At 33.9% G+C, this 16,635-nt stretch overlaps 1 protein-coding gene across 2 annotated transcripts; it reads right to left on the reverse strand.

Annotated features, from left to right (window-relative positions):
* Window positions 1-1,748: 1,748 nt before the first annotated feature.
* On the reverse strand, window positions 1,749-16,287 carry wdfy1 (WD repeat and FYVE domain containing 1). Of its 2 annotated transcripts, XR_009266087.1 has the most exons (13): window positions 16,053-16,287; window positions 13,175-13,242; window positions 12,036-12,109; window positions 11,796-11,850; window positions 10,090-10,240; window positions 9,215-9,327; window positions 8,605-8,731; window positions 7,574-7,679; window positions 7,147-7,248; window positions 5,353-5,483; window positions 5,151-5,259; window positions 3,867-4,156; window positions 1,749-3,733 (listed from the first exon to the last, which is right to left on the reverse strand). XR_009266087.1 is itself a non-coding variant. In XM_058744879.1 (12 exons), the coding sequence occupies exons 1-12, from the start codon at window positions 16,187-16,189 to the stop codon at window positions 4,097-4,099; spliced, it is 1,233 nt and encodes a 410-aa protein (XP_058600862.1). In that variant the 5' UTR covers window positions 16,190-16,287; the 3' UTR covers window positions 1,749-4,096. The 2 variants fall into 2 exon arrangements, 1 of the variants encoding a protein (XP_058600862.1); XM_058744879.1 differs by having other exon boundaries at window positions 1,749-4,156.
* Between the last annotated feature and the right edge of the window lie 348 nt (window positions 16,288-16,635).

Raw genomic sequence — 16,635 nt, forward strand, 5'->3', positions numbered from 1 at the left:
GTCATTGGTCACATCAAACGCAGGAATCACTCTTTTCCGACAGCTCGTTCTGACACCATGTGATCAATCTCAGCCAATCACAGTGCATCCTCACTCTCACTGTGTCGGTGACTCCAGCGAATCAGGTCAATCAGGTGGGAACCCGTTCTGACCGGAGTCACCCAGCTGTCAATCACTCACTCACAGCCAATCACCTGGTGCAGCACAGGAAACTGACTGAAAAGGACACTTCCTGCTTTTGGAGGCCTGTGATTGGACATTTCTTTGGTGTGATAGTGTCACCTGATGTTCCAGAGAATGAGGAAGTGATGTGGAGTGTTTTTTTGTTTTTTTAAATCTGTATTTGTTCTGATAGTAACATTTGATTACATATAGACTGGGTTATTAATTATTAATTATGACTGTACTTTGACACTTTAATAAATGTTTTTGAAGGTGTGTTGGTGTATGTCAGGGTTATTATATTTAACAAAAAAAAAAAAAATTATAATATAAAATTAATTACTTGAAATATGGAATATACTTTTTAATATTTTATTTCAGTTAATGTTTATTATGTTTCCAAGAAATAATTTCTAATTTTGACTTAAAGTGAAAATGAAATAAAAACTACAGACATAAAAATACAGAAATAAATTACTAAAACTTTCTAAATATTAATAAAACTATAACAATAGCTCAATGATCCTAAAATAAGACTGGTGTGTGTGGCGCGCACACATACACAAACACAATATACATATATTAAGATTTGCATTATTATGTTTTTATGGGAATTACTAAAAGTTTAAAGTAAAATTATATTGTGCGCTTTTGCATTCGCTCGCAAAACTTATGTTCCCCCAAGAAACTTTGTATTATCTCACAAAAACATTACAATATTAATAATAATAATTACCAGTTTTCCATTATCAGTTTTGCAAGCTCACGCAATACTTATATGTGATAGCATAGCAATATAATTTTTCATCACCATTTCCCTTAGAATTCACCATAAGCACTAAAAAAAAATAAACAAGAAAACAACATGCAATTTAAAAGACCAGAAGAACTACAGGCTCTCTCTTGTATGAGATACAGCTTACATCTTTATTGTAATATTTCGTTCAATCTGACTGAAACAGCAGTCATCATTAAGACTTACGTCAGTTTTCATATTAGCGGCAGAAGGGTTTTATATGAAAAATACAGATGTTTGAACTCAACTTTGTATACACAGAGAGAATAATACTTCATTACTGAACTACTGAAGTAAAGTAAGTTTTAGAAAAAAGCACATAGAAAAACAGGTCTCAAAGTCATTTAGAGTTATTTACAGTTTCAGGGTTTGATCATTAGAAGCGTGTTGAACTTTGCAATGTTTTCAACGCCAGAAGATAAAGAAAACAGTTTACATGGGTGTTAAACTGAACCGCGATAATCGGCAAACCGGTGCGACTCCCTGAAGTGTCAGTTTCAGTAAAATAGATGTTAAGACACATAAGAGCAATAACTCTTTCCAGGATGAATCTCACAATATTCTTGTCAAATTCTGCGAGATTGACCCTTGGCTCGTTTTCATGGTTAATGAAGGAAAAAGAACGAACAAAACAAATAAAAAAAGAACTCCCTCAGTTCCCTGATGAGAAATTACAATCATCGTCAGAATCTTTCCAAACGACACAAAAGTGACGTCAGACAAAACCTGCTTTCTGAGACATCACTGCATTCAGCAGCTCTAACATTCACATCCCCTTTGATTTTTTACATTAAATGAGGAAAATCAGCTACAAAATCTTATGAATGGGAATGAAACTATTTACAAAGCTCGGAATGAGACGTATATCGAAAAAAAACAAGCGCTTTACACAGGCACGAACCAGCCATTTAATGCAAACACTCGCACAGACGCCGTTTGTACCGTCAGATCATGAACACACACAGACTGTGCAATTCAGTGCAAGGAACAGAGAACTCGGAAACGACTGAGAGAAAGATGAAAAGAAAGAACTAAAGTAAAACAAACAGCGCTGGTCAGTTATAATGTTTGTAAACAGGTTAGAATTCTCTTTTCTCATTGGCCAGTGTGACGTTAGTTGTGAGCTTCACACGCCACAGCTTGAATCTGAAGCCTTTTTGAAAGAAATAACTATTTAAAGGAAAAGCGCACCCGAAACGACATATCTGTCATAATTTATTCACGTAGTTCCGAACCTGTTGAACAAGTTCCAAGGCTTCTCAAGTCATATGATAGACCGAAATACTAAAACTCCCGTCCTCCAACGCATCTCTCAAATCTCATTTGCATATACTGACCAAGGCAGGTTAGGCGCCATATTGAATTAAATAAGGCTGTGAGGGTCATGTCATGTCGTTACACGACAGTACAATCCATTAAACGCACTGTACTTTAGTCACTCACAGCTTCATTTTTATTTCTGTCAAAAATGAAAATTAAATATGGCACTACCTAGACTAAGGTCTATTTGTCAGGTTTGACATCAGCAAAAAATACTGCAAACTGGCACGTTAGATTATGCTTACGAGAAGAAACAATTTGTTGGAATATAGCACAATTAATTTCACGCACAGGACTATTTTTACTGTTCAGCTATTATACGGATTCAGAAGAGTTGTAATATAGATGCATGGACACTTTGTTGGAGCCTCAGTCCTCATTCACTTCCAGTGTATGGAAAGAGCAGCATCAACATTCTGGTAAACATCTAATTTTCTGTTAAACAGAAGAAAGCAAGTGATTTGAGTTTTGGAAAGACATGAGTAAATGTTGTACATGCTGACAATTATTGGGATAAACATCACTTTAATATGAAAGTCTGTTTCAACCATGGGATAAAAAAAAAGGTAATTGCAACTTTTTTTTCTTACAAATTCTGACCTTTTTTCCAGCACAATTCTGTTTAAATCTCACAATTCAGAATTTATCTCTCAAAATTCAGACTTTTTTCTTGCAATTCTTAGGGGAAAAAATATATATACATAACTGTGAGATTAAAAAGTCGCAATTACCATTTTTATTCAATGGCGGGGAAAAAAACTGAATTGTGAGATGTAAATTTAGAATTCTGAAAAAAGTCAGAATTAATGCAAACTCAGAATTTTTGGAAAAAGTCAGAATTGCAATGTGCAAATCTGCAATTTCGAGTCTATAACTTCAGAACTGTGAGATAAAATGTTACAATTACCATTTTTTATGTTGGGGCAGAAACAAAAAAACAATTCTCAATTGCAAGAAAAAAGGAAGAATCATGAGATAAAAAGTCGCAATTGCTTTTTAAAATTTTTTTATCCCATGGCGGGAAAACAAGCTTCCATACAATAATTTGTCCCTAAATCACAGAGAACCGATAATTAGTGCTATAAATAGTGTTTTACAACTGAACACTACTGTATTAACTTGTTTAATGTTTAATCATAAAATGCTCCATGGATTTTATGCTACACTTAATGTCCCTCACCTATCTGACCTGATCCTATCTGTCTCTTAGTTTGAACTCTATCTTCACTTCATTGTTGGGGTTGCAGTGACATTTTTAGAGGGAAAACAACAAGTTTGTACGGAAGTGTTCCATCGTTACTATGGAACACTAATTTCCATGGTAACATGAGTGCTGGTTACTATGACCAGTAGTAGCATTCAAATTCAAAAAGGGTAAAATGGATAAACAAGAAAGATGGCTGAAGAAGAAACAGGATGTGATGAAGGAATACTTCCTGTGTTTGAGTGGTACTCCTGGATAGAGGGAATACAAAATTTCAGAAACCTTCAGCATGTGACAAAGCGTCATATACACACACACACACACACACACACACACACACACACACACACAGAAAGAGCGCAAATATTGTGCTTTTAGAAGTACCTTGAGTTCATGTTTGCTCAAATCCAGGTCATCATACCTCATAAGAGACATGAACGTCTGATTCATAAAATCAAGGAGCATCCCAACGACACACATATTCACATACACCATGTTGAAGTGTCCGTTTTGCGCAGACTCCACAGCTGAAGGACGAGAGAGTTAGACAGGTAGGGGAGCGTTTCCATGATCTCTGTTGGCGGAGTGTGGGCGGTGCCTTCAGAAACAGCCAATCAGCGAGGAGAGAATCCTGCCGCTACACTGCTGCCCACCATCTGCGTCATGTCCCAGATCTGCACACAGACCAATCAGACCATCAGCAGGGAGAAGAACACATGTGAAATCATCATGAATAAATGAATTCATCTCGAGTTTAATTAACAAATTTGTTCTGCATGTTTCAGGTCATATGAATAGCTTACTGCATATGGCACAGTATACTCTATGACACACAAAGTATTATTTATTTATAAACCATTATAGTATTTAATAATATTTCGAATGAACTTTTTATCATTTCAGTTTTCACTTTAATTTGAGTAATTTTAATTGTGCTTTTGACATTTTATTATTTTTAAATACTTCTAAACAGCTTTATTCATTTTGATTTCAGTTTTAGTACTTCAGCTTGAACTTATTTCAGTTAGTTGCCATGGCAACATTTGTAATTTTCATTTTAGCTTTTTGTCTAATATTAATATTTCATTATAATGTCTTACTAGCAGTGTTATTTTAGTACTATTTATATATTATAGTATTTATTAATATTTTGAATTAGATGTTTTTACATTTTCAGTTTACATTTAAATAATTCTATATCGCTTAAAGTAATCAATATTTCAATTTTATTTTTTAGTAATTTCAGTACTCAAGTTTAAACTTAGTTGCCATGCCAACATTTTTCATTTTAATTTGAGTTGAATGTTTTTATTTCAATTCCCAAAAACATTTTTACTGAAAACAAAGTTTTTTTCATTATATTCACCAGCTTGTTTTATTCATTTACTTTTTTCCATTTTTAATGCAATTTTGTCAAAAATCATGGCTGATATTATTTCATTTGTCACAGTGAAAAATGTTAATTGCAGTGAATTGTAGGATATGATGTTCCATGCAGTGTGATCTGTTTATATACTGAACAGTGTGACAAATGTAGTACGTAATCTAAATAATCTATGCATATAACAATGCACATACTGTGTTAGTACAGACACTGCATACTGCAGAAATTGTATGACGGTATACTATTTATAGTCACTAAAATACAAGAACAAAAGAGATCAAGACCTTAACAACTCGATCACTCCCACAGGTGACCATCAGTCCTCGGCTCGGGTCCATGTCCATGTGAGCGACGTTGTGTTTCCCTTCATGAAACGTAGCCAGAGGAGTCCGACTGCAACACGCAAATGCAAATACACAAGATCAAGAAAAATCATCTGATGTATTGACACAGGATCAAACAGAAAAACAAACTAAAATAACTCACTCTTCCTCTTTGATTGTGTCGTAGCAGTCGTCACACATGCGCACCTGGAACTCAAAGCCCATGATGGGGTACGTGGAGCGTTTAGAACTACACTTCCCACAGATCGCCTTACCACACTTCCTGCAGTGATGCTGAGGACAGGAAATGACATGGCATTACATCATGAAGCACTGAGATGTAACGATTCACTCAACTCACGATTCGATTCAGGATTTAACAAAATGAGATTTAAGACAAATTACCGGTATAAATTAAATGTGAAATGCTGCACGTTTCTTTGTGAAACTGAAATATAACACTATAATAATATACTAGTATAGCACTTGCATATTGTTGCTCTTTTGTTGGTTTTGATTGCTTCTATTCTCCTCATTTGTAAGTCGCTTTGGATAAAAGCCTCTGCTAAAAAACAAAATGTAAATATTATGTAAATGTAAATAACTAAATTGAAATTTTAAAACAAACCCCAAATCAAATAAGACAAATAAAAGAAATCTCTTTATATAAACACAATAAGTGTGCTCTTTCCATTTAAAATTAGAGGCAACCACTGCATTTTAATCATGATCCAAACAAAGATGCTGCATACATGCAACATGAGCAGTTTTTAATCTAAATAATATTGTACAATTTTGAAATTTGAAGCAAAAACAACTCTCTGCCAGCAGGTGGCGCTTAAAGCGCATCCTTGGTTTCCGCTGTAAACAAAGCAGTGGTACACTTATGAACTTAAATATGCATTATATAGAGGCAAGATGAAAAGAAAACTTTTCTAAAGACAGTAAGTTCCCCTCAGACATACATTCATATAAACCACTCCGATTGTATCGTGATTTGTTTAGCATCTCAACCGATTTGAATCATCACATATTTTAATCGATTTTCAACCGGCTTGTTATAATTGTTACAATCCTAATTAAAAGAATATTTCACCCTAAAATTTTCTGAAAATTTACTCATCCTAGATTTAAATGCATTTGTTTCTTTATCAGAACAGATTTGGAGAAACGTAGCGTTCCAGTCACTTGCTCAGCAACGGATGCTCTGCAGTGAATGGGTGCCGTCAGAATGAGAGTCCAAACAGCTGATAAAAACATCACAATAATACACACCACTCCAGTCCATCAGTTAACATCTCGTTAAGCCAAAAGCTGTGTGTTTGTAAGAAACAAATCCATCGTTACGACATTTTAAACTTCAAACCGTTGCTTCCGGCTAAAACACGAGGCCTCTATTCATAATATTGCTTTCTCTAGTGAAAAAGTCATCTCGTCTGAATCACTAGAGAAATCTGCACTGTTTAAAAGTATGTAAACAAATATGTCTGTGGATTTTGATGTGAGAGATAACAGGACTTTACACTGGAGGAAGTGTTATTATGGATTATAGACTCATATTTTGGACAGAAGTGAAGGTTTAAAGTTAAAATGTCTTAATCATGCATTTGTTTCTTACAAACACGCAGTTTTTCACTTCACAAGACATTAACAGATGGACTGAAGTTATTATTGTGATGTTTTTATCAGCTGTTTGGACTCTCATTCTGACGGCACCCATTCACTGCAGAGGATCCATTGGTGAAACAAACTCATCTACATCTTGGATGGCCTGATGGTGAGTTCATTTTCAGCAAATTTTCACTTTTGGGTGAACTATTCCTTTAAGACAACTTAAAAGTGCAGATGCGTAACAGGCTAAAATAAGACCAAAATATCATCAAAATGGTTATGAAGACATGATGTCAGAGGGGGAGAAACCGATTCGGATCTTTATATTTTTAACCGTACTCAGTACCTGTCGGAGCCCCAAGGTCTTAGTGTCCCACATCTGTTTTATATTCCAAAAAAACGGCTGTCCGCATTTCTGACAGGAATCGCTGTCCAGCCACTGCGGAGCCTGAAAGAAAGAGTTACAGAGAGAGAGAGAGAGATTATGTACGTCCCCAAGACATTTTGAGTATGAGTCGCTTTCCAGTCACCATAGAGATGGATGTGACTTTGATGACTGACGCAGAGGTTGCCATGGCGACGGAAAGAAAGTTCGTCATTGCTTCATGATTAGACAATTTGGCCATGGACTCGTTCAATCATATGCTCTAATATTGTAGTGTGTGTGTGTGTGTGTGTGTGTGTGTGAGAGAGACAACTTCCTCTTTGACCAGCGAGTCTATCTGTGCTTGTACTACATTAGTATTTACAAAGAATTAAAAATTATTTAGCACCTCTTCTCGTGTTGTCTCCATGTTCCACACTGTTATTCCTCCATCAGCAGAGCAGGACACCAGCTGATGGGTCAACGGCAGATACCGCAGCGCCTGGACCTTCTCACTGAGACAGAAACAAAGAGAAAATGACTGACTGTCTCTTATGCTTACTAATGTTGCATTTATCTGATCAAAAATACAGTAAAAACAGTAATATTGTGAAATATTATTACAGTTTTAAATAGTTGTTTTTTATTTGAATATATTTTAAAATATAATTTATTGCTGTGGAATTTTCAGCATCATTACTCCAGTCTTCAGTGTCACGTGATCCTTCAGAAATCATTCTAATATGCTGATTTGCTGCTCAAGAAACATTTCTGATTATCATCAATGTTGAAAACAGTTGTGCTGCTTTATATTTTATTTTTTAGAATGCTTTGAAGAATAGAAAGTTCAAAAGAACAGCATTTATTTGATATAGATGTAACATTACAAATGTCTTTACTGTCACTTTTGATCAAATTAATGCATCTTGGCTGAATAGACATATTAATTATTAAATGACCCCAAAATTTTACACCACTCTGCATTCTCTTTAATCACACATAATAGAATAATTCAAACTCAAATCAATCCTTCACGTTCAATTATTTACTTATTTGGTAAGCGTCTATGAAATAAGAAGATGAATGTACAGTCAAACGGTCATTACTGCAAAATGAAACCCATAACGGTTTTGTATCAAAATCACTTGCATCAAGTGATTTTATTTTGCGATAAGAACCGGTTGAGTGTGTGTTATCTCTTACATCGCAACTTTCGATAGTGTGGGCTAAGACATGTCAAAACCGGTGTATTTTGGAACAACACACATGCTCAACGACCATTAATGAAACAGAATTTCATGAAAATCATTCACTTTCAGAATTTTCTTTAAAGAAAAGAAATGGAACTAAAAATAGAAAAATAGTTCTCTGTCTTGGTTTCTATTCCATTTACAGCCTGGTAGCACATGTGGCAGTGTGTGTGTGTGTGTGTGTTCTCACTGGTGTCCCTGCAGTAGTAACGTGCGTCCCTGTCTGCCACCAATGTCCCACATGATCACACTGTGATCAGACGCTCCGGAAAACAGCCACCTCTCAACCGGATCCCAATATAACGCACCAACACTACCTACAGACAGACAGAAGCATGTTAAAGGAAAAGCTCAGTTGTGAAATCAGTTGCTTTTTATTTTTAATAAAACTGTGAAGACAATCACAAATAACACTCAGATATACGTGTACATGTTGAGTAAAAGCAAGCTCTAGTTTAGAGATAAAACTGTCCTCAAAAGTGAGGACATTTAAGGTATTATAAATATTAACATTATGAATTTCTGTAAAGCTGCTTTAAAATGATCTGTATTGTGAAGAGCCATACAAATAAAATTAACTTGACCTTTCGGGACGTCCTCAAAGTTATAAATTATATAATATTTTTGATTTTTTTATATTTATATTTTCATACGGTATTTATATCTATCTAACCATTATTTATTTTAATATTTTTAGAAATAACAAAAGGAGATTATGCCAGAATACTAAAACAATTTCAGCTTTTCGATATATATGTAATGTATATGTAAATAAGCATGGTAAAGGTGTGTGTTTGTACCTTCATGTCCCTTTAGTGTAGAAATGACAGAACACGTCTGTTCATCCAGTTTCAGCAGAGTGATCTGACCTGAATAATCTCCCACAAAGGCATGCTGGGTATCGTTGTCATATCTACATGTGTAGTCAAGAAATAATAAAAACCTTAAGGTAGTTTTATTGCATTCAATTATTTGCCAGTCCAATTATATTAATGAAGTCCAATTAAATTCATAATGAATCTATTTAATCAGATTTTATGAGATTATTGGTATCAAATGTTTGAAAGACATTCAGGAACTAGATATTCATGAGCTGAACTGTATATTCAACTTAATTCTTTCAAAAGTTTGAAAAAAATAATGCTTCTATTCAGCAAAGCCATTAAATTAATTAAAAATGACAGTAAAGACATTTATAATGTTACAAACAGACGCTCTTTGAACTTTCTATTCATCAAAGAATAAATGCATCACCGTTTCAACAAATTACATTCACATAGAAAAAAAGTTATTTTAACTTGTAATAATATTTGTAATACAAATATTATTACAAGTTAAAATAACTTTTTTCTAATACAAATTTTATATGTGTATTTGAATTTGATGTGTATTTAATCAAATACATGCAGCAAATACATACAAAACACACACTATCAGAGTGAGGGAAAGTTATTTTCCACAGCAAGGTATTACACTATTGCACTGCTCCAAATAAAATTACATTACATTGTTACATTTAAATAATATAAAAAAGTAATTTGAGTGGCATGTTACCTCCAACACTGCACACAACCACTATAGAAACCGCTGAGATTCACAGAGAGCAACAGAAGCATAAATAAAATGAAAAAATGCTTTCAAATATTTCTCAGAGAGAGACTGCAGTGAAGGATACTGTAAACAGGAAGCCCACGAGCCGAAGCTGTGGCGTCCCAGCATAGAGCCGCTCTGAGTGCTCATCCAGCTGATGCTTTTATCATGACCTGTACTGATCACCCACTGACTCTCCAGAGAGAAGATGAGGTCCGACACACGGTTCTGATGAGCTGCGTGCACACACACACACACATGCTGAAGATCAACGTTCAAAATGATTAAAAAAAGAAAAAAGAAAAAAAAAAACCTTTTTTAAAAGTATATACTAGGTTTTCTTTTAAATAGTATGTGAAACTTTATGCAATATGCATGATAAACATTAGTGCACTACATTGTCACATGTCCTCATTTGCACCAGGGTTACTATCGTTAATTAAAACTATTTAAAACCATTTTTGTTCATTTAAATGAAGCTGATATAAAATAAAATATAATTACTGATTTAAAAAAAAAAACTAAAACTAAACAGAAATTTTAAATGTAGCCTAACTGTCAGCAACTAACTGAAATAAATTTAAAGCACTAAAACGACTGAAATTAAAGTTAAACTAAAACTGAAATATCAATAAATCAAAACTAAATAGCAATATTAAAATGGTAACAATTTACAATAAGGTCCCATTAGTTATGAGCAATACAACAGTTACAGTATTTATTAATCCTCATTTATATTAGTTAATAAAAATACAACAGTTCATCGTCAGTTCATGTTAGATCAGGACCATTAAATAACATGAACAGAAATAACTTTTGATTTTAATAATGCATTAGTAAATGTTAAAATGAATATTAACTAAGATGAATGCTTTTTTATAAGTATGAAGTATTTAGTTCATGCTAACTAATGTAGACTTACTCCAAAACGTTGCTAAAAACAGCACAAAATAAAACTAAAATTTAAAAGAAACCTGAAAATCTAAAAATAAAGCTAATTTGAAATATTAGCGATTTGCAAGCATGCTTAATTTTTAAAAATTAATTCAGCATTTCAAATGTCCAAACCTTCAGCAGTCCAAATATTTATATCTTTTTTTTTTTTTAATTCTTTCTTCTGATTTGCCACACTGGAAATAGAAGATGCAGTATTACATGAGCGCGCTCTGTTGATCATTCAGATCCAGCACACAAACACACCCTTTTGTGATCTGCTTCATGTCCTCAGGCAGAGAGTTTTCTGCGTTGAGATGTTTGTGGGATTGTGTCATTATCTGATGATGTCATTGTGTGTGCAAATAGGGCAACTAACAATACAACGGTATTATAACAGAAAGAAACAATACCACGTGCAATTCACAATGCTAACTAATTCATACACATGAAGTAAGTTGCAATATTTTACAGTTATTGGTCAGAAAACGGTCTCTCTCTCACACACACACACACACACTTTCCTGGCATTGTCCCATTTTCTCCAGACACATTTTCCAGAGCCGCTCTGACTCATCCACTCGTAATCATCTTGTGTGTGAGTGTGTGTCCAGTGAGAGCTCACATGGGACTCTGAGCCCCAGGGCATGCTGGGAAAGAACAAATGATCCTCAAGTGATCGGGTGGGGCCAAAGTAAGTAGAGTGTGTGAAACAAACACACACACACATACCCCCGGAAACAGAGAGCACATGTGTCTTACAAACACACTTCAGCTCTGCTGGAAGGGAAATCCAACCCGTCTTCTAAAGTGTGTTAGTACACTAATGGAAATGAGGCCACAAGCCTGTGGTTTTACCTGGGTATGTTTTGACATGGTTCATTTTGTTGAAGTCTTCTGAGATGAGGAACTCCTGAAAGACAGAAACAAAGAACATTACAGAAAAATGACACAATGGCTCAGTTTATCCACTTACACAGCCTCATGTGGTCACAAACTCAGATGACTTTCATCCTTTTGCGAAACACAAAATGAGACATGCTGTTCACAGTGCTATTTTTTTTTTGGCCTTCAGAGGGGTGATAAAGTGACACTCACCACAATAGCCCCATTGTCCTGGCCTATGAAGATCCGCCGGCTCTCGTGATGATATGACACACAGGAACACGGAGCTGGATACAAACACAAAGACTTGACCTACTTCATCACAGATTTCTGCTGCGCAAAGGTGAAGTGTGTCAATCTGTGCTACTGACGGCACCAAAAACAACATCTGTGTCTGACTAGTGTTGTTACTGTTAACTAAAAATAAAACTATTATTAAATGATTAACATTTAAATGATTAAAAACACTTTTATTTTTTTTATTTTAGATAAAATATTTTTTTAAATATTAGATGAAAAGCTTAAATGAAAATTGGAAATGTTGCCTTTTTAGTTTAAAAATTCAATTAATAACTGCAACTATTTTTTTCTTTAATTGAAATAATGCTAAAATAAAATACTGGATGAAAAACTTTCGAAAAAAATGCCTTTTCGTTTTAAAAACTAATATCTAAAAATAATTTTTAAAATCTTTCATTAATTGAAATAAAGTTAATATAAAAATAACAAATTTTAGATAAAAAACATAAATGAAAATTAAAAATGTTGCCCACACAACTAACTGAAATAAATAAGTAATTTAAATAATTACTAAAGCTGAAATAATCATAAATTTAAGCTAAAGAAAAAAAATAATAAAAACACTAATAAAAATTACAAAAATTCTAAAACTTAAACGAAAATTATAACTGAAAATATTAAAACAACAATGAATTCAAAAAACTAATAAACACTATTACATTGTATAAATAAGAGTTTCAGAGCAATATTTTCCAACACTCTTAATATTCTCAGTTTATTTCTCTCGAACACAGCTCCAGCTGCAATTTGACATGACAAGCTGCCCAAACAAACAGAGCAATGGCATATTAAAAATTTACACACTTGCTGATGACACTAGTGAATATGTGTGATATATGAAGGTGATATGGTTGCTATGGTAACAGAGTTACCATAGCGACCATACATCTGCACGTGAACACTGCGGGTTAAGAATGAATTATTTTCATTTTGGTTAATTTACTTGCAACTGATGACGTTCACTGTGTCATTCACGTCAAACCTGCTCTCGTGATATTTGAGATGGAAAAATATGCGATTTCCTTTTTGGGGTGGGGGAGGATGATACTCACAGGACACAGTGTGGTAGATGCTGGGCCAGTACTGTCCACTGTCCCGCTTCAGCCAAACTCGAATTGTCCTGAAAAATAAATAAATAAAAAAAGATTAATAAAACATACAACATGCAAATCAACCCAAATATATAATATATATATATATATATATATATATATACATACTTTAAATATAACATATTGTATGAAATATATGGAATTGAAATAACAGAATAAATAATAATATAATAAAATATATAAACAATATAAAAAATAATGTTAACTAAAAACAAATAACCCTCTGAAGTGTTATGGTCATGCACAGAAACACACATGTCCCCACAGATTTTTAATTAAAAGTAAAATAATATATGAAATATATAGAATTAAATTTTTAAATTAATAACTAATTTAATAATTAAAAACAAAAATAAATATAACCCTCTGAAGTGTTATGGTCATGCACAGAAACACACATGTCCCCACAGATTTTTTTAATTAAAAGTAAAATAATATATGAAATATATAGAATTAAATTTTTAAATTAATAACTAATTTAATAATTAAAAAACAAAAATAAATATAACCCTCTGAAGTGTTATGGTCATGCACAGAAACACACGTCCCCACAGATTTTTTTAATTAAAAGTAAAATAATATATGAAATATATAGAATTAAATTTTTTAAATTAATAACTAATTTAATAATTAAAAAACAAAAATAAATATAACCCTCTGAAGTGTTATGGTCATGCACAGAAACACACGTCCCCACAGATTTTTTAATTAAAAGTAAAATAATATATGAAATATATAGAATTAAATTTTTAAATTAATAACTAATTTAATAATTAAAAAACAAAAATAAATATAACCCTCTGAAGTGTGATGGTCATGCACAGAAGCAGAGCAGCTGAAATCTCAATTCCTTCAGTTTCAGTTCCTGCTAAAATCTCAAGCGTATCATATTTTGCAACGTTTGTGCATCTGCTCTCATCTGCCAAACATGTAGGTAATCAGGACACCACCACAGTTTTGTCTTGTCCAGAGCCGTTAAAAACGCCGCCTCAGTCAGCAGTCTTGCCAAAACCAGAATGTTTCAAATTTAGATACCAAAAAAATCCCATCCTTAGAAGCAAAGCCTGTTCGTTTACATACACTACATACAGCACGAATAAGATCTGATCTTTAAACTGCTCTGAAAAGAAACTCCGCTCTTCACCAAAACATCTCCTTTAGATCTGCTTCTCAAACTAATTGAATTCTTGCTAATCTTTAAGCTGCACTTAATGGCCGTCTGGGTTCGATTCTCCTGATTAGCATTTAAAAGATGTTTAAATCCCATCTTAAATGGAAGTCATTCTTTTGAAACACTGAGATGAGTCTGTTGAAATGCATGGCAACATCAGACGTGATTTCAAGCCTTGCAGAAACAAAGCAAACACTTATGTGTTCATCCTGAGGGGAACTTAAGCAACATCCCTGCTTAAACCAGCCTAACGTGCTTTGCTGGACTTTAAAGCTGGTCTACCAGCTGATGAATAGCCAAAACCCCTCTAAAACCACGAAACCTCCTTAGACTGGTTTAAGATGCATTCCCAAGTAGTTTTTCCACATAAATAGCATGTAAGCAACAAAGAACTGCTCCAAATATCATCCAAAAAGACAATATCCATGTAAACAAGAAAACATGTCCAACTTACTAAGGTAACCACCTTCTATGCCAAAAAATGTGACCCTGGACCACAAAACCAGTCTTAAGTCGCTGGGGTATATTTGTAGCAATAGCCAAAAATACATTGCATGGGTCAAAATTATAGATTTTTCTTTTATGCCACAAATCATTAGTATATTAAGTAAAGATCATATTCCATGAAGATATTTTGTATATTTACTACTGTAAATATATCAAAACGTCATTTTTGATTAGTAATATGCATTGCTAAGAATTCATTTGGACAACTTTAAAGGTGATTTTCTCAATATTTTGATTTTTTTGCACCCTCAGATTCCAGATTTCCAAATAGTTGTATCTCAGCCAAATATTGTCCGATCCTAACAAACCATACATCAACGGAGAGCTTATTTATTCAGCTTTCTGATGACGTATAAATCTCAATTTCGAAAAATTGACACTTAAGACTGGTTTTGTGGATCCAGGGTCACAAATACCACAGTTAAATGAGAATTGGTCATTGGGGTCTCCTTCAAATAGTGTAAGGCATTTTAAGTTCATCTTTAATGATAACTTGGTTAATATCAAGCTACCACAACAATAATCCCTAGCTGTAACAAATAATATATAGTATTTTGGCCTGCAAACTGATATCACAGTCCAAAGTCTGAGACAAAACACCATAGATACTATTATTATTATTGTTAATGCAAAATCAAAATAAATCAACACGAGATCTCATTCAAAACTTAAAGTTTTAAGAATCAGTCTGATTTTGATTTGTGGTCACATACCGAATACCAACTGTATGTGGTTTTCTAACTACTAGACTACCGAGAACTATGATTAACATCGTAATTCATAATCATTCAATTCAATAGTTCAAATCTGAAATCAAAATAATGTGTTGAGCAACAATAAGTGCGTCAAGTTCAAGTGCTTCCGTTCAAAATACTAAAAAACAAACAGCTCCATGATGTTTTGGACTCGTGCTATGGAAGTACCCTATAGAAACATGGTAATCCTTAAGTACTATGGTAGGTATATCACTGTACTATGGTATTATCGTGGTACCGCCATTGTACTTTTTGTAAGAGAATAAACATGTACGGTCCTTAAGAAATAAACAGCCGAAGTAATTAATCAGCCAAGTGCTGATTTGAGTGTTGAGAGAGCGTTAATTGTCATGATGTGTTCGTGAATGCACCGGCGCGGCGGTACCTGTCCTCGCTGACCGTGATAACACCATCCTCCTTCGGGATCAGCACCGCCGCGTTCACGCCGTCGCTGTGGCCCTCGATCTTGTTGAGCAGGACGGGTCTGGAGCTCTGGGGCCTCGAGTGGATCTCCGCCGCCATGATTCCCTGTGTGCGACGATTCCTCCTCGAGTCAGCTGAGCGCTCGGGAGGCTCAACCACAACAGCGCGAGGTACCGTAACGCTCCGAGAAAACGCGTACGTCAAAAAAACATCAACACTGCGTAAAGGCCCGCGGTTGACCAATCGACGGTGTTTAATTTTAATATTGTGTACAATAAATGATTAATACAATATATAAAATTTGCCTGTAATAATTATTAAGTATTCGTATTAATATATCAACATCTATCGCATATTTTCTTAATATTTTATCAACATAAATAATTAAATTATTTACATTTTATTGTATGTGAATATATTTGGCCTAACATTAGTGTAAATATAACATACATATATAGTGTAAATGCAATATATTATAGTATAAAAATATTACAAATATTTATTTTGATACGAACCTCTTTTGCATTCTATATATAAATAAATTA

This window comes from Onychostoma macrolepis, chromosome 15 (genome assembly GCF_012432095.1).
Source record: "Onychostoma macrolepis isolate SWU-2019 chromosome 15, ASM1243209v1, whole genome shotgun sequence".
Lineage (NCBI taxonomy): Eukaryota > Metazoa > Chordata > Actinopteri > Cypriniformes > Cyprinidae > Onychostoma > Onychostoma macrolepis.

What these genes read in the sequence shown, in the direction of transcription:
- wdfy1 (XM_058744879.1), bottom strand. Translation starts at nt 16,189, where the DNA reads ATGGCGGCGGAGATCCACTCGAGGCCCCAGAGCTCCAGACCCGTCCTG. An exon ending in TCGTGGGCTTCCTGTTTACA is followed by an intron (nt 9,328 to 10,089) that starts GTATCCTTCACT and finishes CTACACATGTAG; the next exon opens with ATATGACAACGATACCCAGC. An exon ending in TGGAGACAACACGAGAAGAG is followed by an intron (nt 7,249 to 7,573) that starts GTGCTAAATAAT and finishes TCTTTCTTTCAG; the next exon opens with GCTCCGCAGTGGCTGGACAG.